General features: G+C 41.5%; 1 protein-coding gene across 1 annotated transcript in view; it reads right to left on the bottom strand.

The window, feature by feature from the left end:
- Positions 1-5,778: 5,778 nt before the first annotated feature.
- The window catches only part of EPRS1 (glutamyl-prolyl-tRNA synthetase 1), a gene marked incomplete at its 5' end in the record, with an annotated part of 40,495 nt that continues 39,591 nt past the window's right edge, over positions 5,779-6,682 (bottom strand). The window contains 2 exons of the mRNA XM_082480240.1: positions 5,779-6,153; positions 6,426-6,490. Of these exons, the coding sequence (XP_082336366.1) occupies positions 6,003-6,153; positions 6,426-6,490 (216 nt within the window). The 3' untranslated portion in view covers positions 5,779-6,002. The remainder of the gene's footprint in view (positions 6,154-6,425; positions 6,491-6,682) is intronic.

Genomic DNA, 6,682 nt, shown 5'->3' with positions numbered 1-6,682 from the left:
AAGTCAACTCTGAGACTTACCTCACCTCACCTAGAGCAGTACATAACAGCAGCTGCTTTATTAGACAGGTTCTCTCAGCTTTTCCCCCAGGATGTCCAGTTAACGCTTTGCAGATGTCTTGTTCCTATCCCAACTGAAATATTTCTATTTTTAAGAAATATGTTTGTGTGTGTGTATATATATAAATGTACACATAGAGAGAGAGAAAGAGAACTCGCATGTATCTCATGTCAAACAAAGTGAGAGAGTTTCTGCAGGGATAAAAGAATGGTCCTCATCCCTCCTCCCAAATGTAGAAATTTGAAAATCCTGTGCTAAGAAAAATAAACGGAAAGGCTAAACCTCTGTGCACTCAACAGAACCTCCTGCAAAAGATTTATGCAGCAGAGTATCCCTGTTTCTCCCCCGTACTCTCTCCCAAGCGCAGGTTAACAAACAGCAGCAAAGAACACTTCAGCTGTGTACTCACTGGCTTTTCAGTCAGCACCCAAATATTCTCAAAACAGTTTTTACCCCCAAATCAAGGAAGGCTGAGACACTCCTTTTGCCTTTACGTATGCTTTTGTCTCATACACACTGTGAACACTTCTCAAAATACAACTATGTCCTAGACAAAAGTTACAGCAGAATTACTAAAGCATTGAGAGCAGAGATTGCGGGTGATTGGTATTTCAGGATTAGGTATTTCCTAATAAGTTTCTCCTTGGGGTGGTAGTATACTTTGTCCCGCGTATGGCCAGCCACAGGATTAGGGAGAAAATTTCTCCCTAGAAAACTGCGTACAGGGTAGATCACTGAACACTTTAGAAAGTCAGTGCATACACTACTTATAGGTTAATTACTTGAGAAACCCACGTGGCGATAGCTGGAAACATGTATGGGTTTAGGCATAAAATCCATTTCCTAACATTGATTTCGTCCATAAAATCCCTTGCTAACAAAAGAATGAAGAAAACTACAACGTTTTGCTCGCCCATCTCAGAGAAGCAGTAAATAGCCTCTAGAAAAGTCTCTAAGCAGAAGCGTAGAGGGCTGGGAACGGTGCAGCCGCATTAGGTTATTTACCTGTTTCGGTGTCTCCTTGTGGTGCACGACAATAACAGCAGTCCATGAAGATAACATAGTTGAACACATTGAAGAACAGACCTGCAATCCCGACAATGAGGACCAGCAGTGCCTTCTCAGTCTTCTGAGGATTGATGAACCTCTTGATTGCCTCAACGAAGATGCTAAACATCAGAGCGGTGGCAAAAACAGTGTTGCCGAAAGCTCCCAGCACATCTGCCCGGCTGAAGCCGAAAGTGTTAGCCTTGTGCCACCTGATGCGACTGAACCTAACACCGAACAAACCGATGATCATGGAGATCAAGTGCGAGAGAACGGCAAAGGCATCTGAAGCTAAGGAAAGAGAATTGCCGACGTAGGCTACCGAGATCTCAATGGCAAAAAGCACGAGGCTCACCCCGCACATGAGGATGAGCCTGCTGCTCCGGCCCGAGTAGCGGCCCATTCCTGCTGCTCTCTTCCCCTTACTCTGAGGTTCTGCAAGACGGAGGGGTGCGAGGAGCAGCTCCTCCTCTGCGATTCCGCCCTTCACCTGTCAGTGCTGCTCACATGTGGGAGCCACTTTTATAGGAAGCAGTAAAGCAATAAATCAGTTTAAAGGGCAGTTTAGCAAGATTTGTCATGTGAAGGAAGCCTGAAGGCTCCAGGCCTGTACAGGTTCCACCCTCAAGAGACTTTTTTTTTTTTTTTTTTTCTCCAAAACCAAAAATAAACCAAGGGAGACTACTGGGAGCACCAGCACTTGCTACTCAACCTAACAGCACTGTCCCAAAAAACTGAATAAGGCCCAGACAGATGAGCATAAGAAGGTGGCTCAGAATTTTAAGCAGTTAGAGAAGGCGTTTCTTTTGCATAAAACTCCCCTCTGACATCTGTTTCAGCCATTTCTTTTGCCAGTAACTTTAGTACTGAGAAAATACTCCTCCCTGCCTATGCAAGAAGACACATGAAATCCATAGTGAGTGGACGTTGTTTTTAAGAACACGGCAAATGTGAACTGCCTGTGAGGGTCATTGAACGTGTTGTCCATGGAGCAAGTTTCAAAGACAACTGAATTGATCTTCCATTTTAGCAACCTAGAGTTCTCAACTGCTTGTACTTTTGGCACATTTTAACATTGCCCATGGAAATGGAGCAAAGTTGGAGGCCATTTTCTCAACGTGCAGCCAGTAGACACAGAAGCTGAGCCTTAACAATAAACCCAAACCACATTGTTTGTTTCCCATTAAAAAAAAACCCTGCCTACCTCAAAATCTCAAAGTAATCTTCCTACGCTTACAAGGAAGAGTCAGATTTGGGGAAAGCACAACCAGGAGTTAAAGGGGAAATAAGAGCTGCAGAAGTCCTAGCTTGTACTTGGTGTCACTTCTGGAACAGAGTAAGAACCTGAAGCAGTAACTTTTTTTGGTCCCTCACTGTAGTAGTACCTGGTGAGCTCTTGGGTGTATGCGTAGTTCACGCACACTCACAAAGCACGGTGAAGGAAATCCACCTGCTGATAGCACACGAGGCAATATGGATGATAAGACCAGGTGCCTTCCTTGAAAAGCTTATGATCCAGTTTTTGTTTGAAATGCCCATCTGCGTACATATATGCACACAGTTAGTTACAAGATAAAACGGAAGGAAATTACATGCAGTACAGCCATTGAGAGATAAGATAATAACACTGATAACCTGAGCTGACCAACTGTCCCTGCTGGCCTTAGACTTCCCAAGGTGAATTAACTTCAGGTTGAAAACTCAAACACCCACCCCAGATTTTTATTTATTTTTTTTTTTTGCTCACCGGGTTTCAACAGCCAAAATATTTATGTTTAAAGTCCAGTTTGTTAGAAGCCTTGCCTGCCAACAGATGTAATTTTTAACATTTGGTCACTTGTCTACCTACACACTGCAGCTGCAACTCTTGAGGGTTCTCCTCCCACCCCATTTAAGAACATCACTAACCCTGGCAGAGTGAATTCATAGAACTAAATACAGCATTGAAACTGGCACTTGTTCTTTTTCATCTTCATCATCTCTCACCTCTGTTACTACTTCTATTCCAGCTATTTCTGTGGTGCTTTCTTCCTTCCTGTGTTAAAGCAACGTTCAACTATTTAATTATTATCTGAACTACGAAGCATGAAAAGTGAGAATTTGTTTTCAAGAGTTATTCTCCTTTCAATGGGAACAGACCAAGGTCAAACTTCAGGGCTCTGGAAAGTCCTGCCTTACACATGGTTTCGATCACCAAAACAAGAGCTGGAGCTGAATGAAGCACTCCCTTTGCAGCAGTGCTAAAACGCTCGAGTGTGCTCTATTTTGTCAATAAGGAGCAGCATCATGTTAAAGCAGTTCCACTACATCCCACCTTACTATGCGGTTTACCCCAAATTTATCAGTATGCAACTGTAAGAACTGTTCCTTAGAACACTAAGAGATTTGCAGTTCTATTATAAACACAAAGTAGTGTCTTTTTCAACTGTAGTGTACAATTCTGATTCATACACCTGTTTTCTAACAGACACAATTTTCTAAGAGTCTGAAAGTTTTCATACCAGTATAATTAAGAGTATGGCTGTTTCGATATTGCTGTACAGGTAGCTCAAGACTGTGCTTCTGGTGGAAGGATGCTTCACACGGACATTTCTTTCCCAGACAGGCATTAGTATCTCTGCGGAAGGTCACCAGAGACAGATCTGCAGCTGAGTCATCCACATTCCAGACACTTCAAGCCCTACTATGATCAGGAAGAAACATGCTGGGGAAAAGAAAGGGGAAGGAGAAAAAAAATAAAAAGGGGCTGGCCTTCCATGAAACCTCTGGCTTTAAACAAACCCATTTGTAGGTTGAGAGCAACTCATTTCTAAGAACAGTGTTGTCAACATGTTTACTCATGAATTTGATCCAGTCAGCTGGTTGAAGGTTGGCTGTTTGTTCAAACCGATAAGGCTGCAGCAGGCGGCATGTAGTTTTGCCTTTCCTTTGTTCTGCGCTGTTAACAGCTTCCACATCTCATTTTTAAAATACTGGTGGCCTGGAGTGTTTCGATGGGAGCTGAAAGTGCTCATCTATTCCTAATAATCTGTTTTGCTCTGTCAAAAAAATCTCGGCACACTCCTGTCTCTTATGCCTGAGGACATTGAAGCTGCTGCTTACTGCCTCTCCCCTTCCCCAGCAGGAACGTGCCGCAGTAGGCAATACCCCTCGAGACCAGTCTTAGTTACCCATCATTTGAGGCTGCGAAAACACCGCGCTGGTATTACTTACGCTCTTTCTCAAAGTATAATTGCAGTCAGTGTCGGAGACAGCATACCAGGATAGAAAGACCTTAGGGCCACTTGTAGTATGTCAACTGAAAACAAAAGATGAATGCATGCACTGACACACCATTCCCCAAATCCTTTGCTCAGTACTACCCCTGAGACCTTGTCTATATACTGAGAAAATACCCAGGCAGATGAATGCAAGACAGATGATTTTAAGATGCAACCGAGGCAAGCCCTTCAGGACTAACCATCGTCCAAGGAATATTAGAGAATTTTCTAGTGCTCAAGCACTCTGAGCCAGCTGATCTGAAATATTTAATAATTTTCACACTTTTCTGTGAAAAACTGGTATTATCACAGGCTGCATGATCCTAAACTGGACAGGCCACTGGTTCAAATTTAATATTCGAAATTTTGATGAGGAAGGCCGACCACAGAAATCTGGGCAAAAGCAAAGATTTTGCATGTTTTTGAAAAGCAGAGAAGTGTGAAGATCTGGGAATAGCACGGTAAATCTCCTGTATGCTTATGATTTTTACACTACTGATGCTACTTAAAAATAGGGGTTTGGAAACAGGTAGCCATGTAGTATTGTCCCGGGAAGAGTTTGGAGAGGATCTTACTGGTCCAACTTTTTCAATTGCCAAGTTGTCACTCAACTCTTTTCAGGGAAAGGGGTTTATGTAGACAGCCTTCAAAGACACCGGAAAAAAAGTAACAAGTTAAGCACGTGTCATCCAAAAGTTATTTTGTGCCAGGGTTAGGTTGGTTTTTTTTTTAAAGTCAATCCTACGCTCAGAGTGGAAGTAATTTTATTTTTAAAATAATTTAATAGCTCTGCAACACAGCCTTCTCTGCTAAAGCAACATATAGCAAGTGCAGGAAAAGCAAAAGGGTTTTATGAAACATGCTATAGATATAACCACAGCCTAAAATCTGTAGCCCTGAAAATACCTCTCTTCAGATTGCCTTTGCATTAGTCATTGCAGTAGCACTGTGAGACAGCTATAAATGCCAGTTTATAAGATAAGAGAAACAGGGCTTTGCAAAATATCTGCAAGAAATGGCATTCACCCGCATCTTGCTAACAATGTGGCATTTAATGTAAAATAGCCTTTCAAACTTATTTTACGATGGTATGAAAATATTCCTCGAAACACCTGGCTCCAGAGGGAGTTTTAAAGAAGGGTAGCATTTACCATGCCTCCAAGTTAGCCAAAAGTTCGTACTGCAAACTGAAAAATTTGAAGGCAAATTTAAAAGCAGATGTTTTATCTATAAAATTATGTCGGCACACTCAACTGTACTGTACAGTGTTTATGACATTCTCTCCAATCCTTCAGGCATTTTCTCAATGTACAAGAAAATATATGCACCAAAACAGGAAAAAAAAAAAAGACATGAGCAAAGACCACCTATCCCGCCCATTGAGCAACACACAAAAAACAACCAAAGCATATTACAGCTCACAATACATGTTTATTATTAGAGATGTTTACAGAAAAGTCTGTGAATTACTGCTAGCCTAAGACTGACAACTGGGGTTGGGGGGGGTTATGGTTTATGGCTTTGTTTTTGGAATCATTTAAAAAGTCGCAAAACTCATTAAGTTTGGGGGCTATTTCAGTCTTATTAAAAAAAGTTCAATTCACAGATAAAGGAGAAGGTGCTTTCACTGGTAATTTAGTAACTACGACCAAATAGGGTGTAAAACTTGGCAGGGTTTTTGCCGCAGACACATCTTGCTCCACATTGTAGTTCACAGAGAGGCTGAAAAGGTATGCAGAGGCTTTTTGCTCCCATGGAGGGGGCGCCAGGCTCAAGATCTTGATCCCTGAAATAAAAGCATATTCACAAATAAATATTTTTATTTAAAAATAAAGATGCAATAAAGTGTATTATACATAAGATCTCAAAAGCACGCTAATTAGTCTGAAAGTTTCAGAACTAAGGGAGTAAATATATTGAATTATCCGGGACAGCAAGAGCCAAGGGTGAGGACTGTACATCAGTGTTATACCCAGAGTCACCGTACATTCCTGTTTAATATTCAAAACATTTTGATTTTGATCTTTGTAGATGCTCTCCAGTTCAGTTATATTTTACCTGGCAGTGGTCTTCTTGATCCAATCTTCACAGTCAATTTCCCCACAAAAAGGGATTTGTACAATCTGAAGGCGGGGAAGGGAAGGAGAGAGAAGAAAAACAACCAGTCATACATCTAAAACACCCTTGTCTCCGGAAGATTCCTAAACCTTAAGATTTCATATACACACAAATTGGGAAAAGTTGTGATTGCTACAATTAAATTTTAATAGCTCTTTGTCATCAGAGAAATAGATAAGCACAGTCCATAGTGCAGC

The sequence above is a fragment of the Vanellus vanellus genome, assembly GCF_965231255.1.
Source record: "Vanellus vanellus genome assembly, chromosome: 3".
Classification (NCBI taxonomy): Eukaryota; Metazoa; Chordata; class Aves; order Charadriiformes; family Charadriidae; genus Vanellus; species Vanellus vanellus.
The sequence above is the reverse complement of the archived record's forward strand: the minus strand, read 5'-3'. Positions and strand labels throughout refer to the sequence as shown.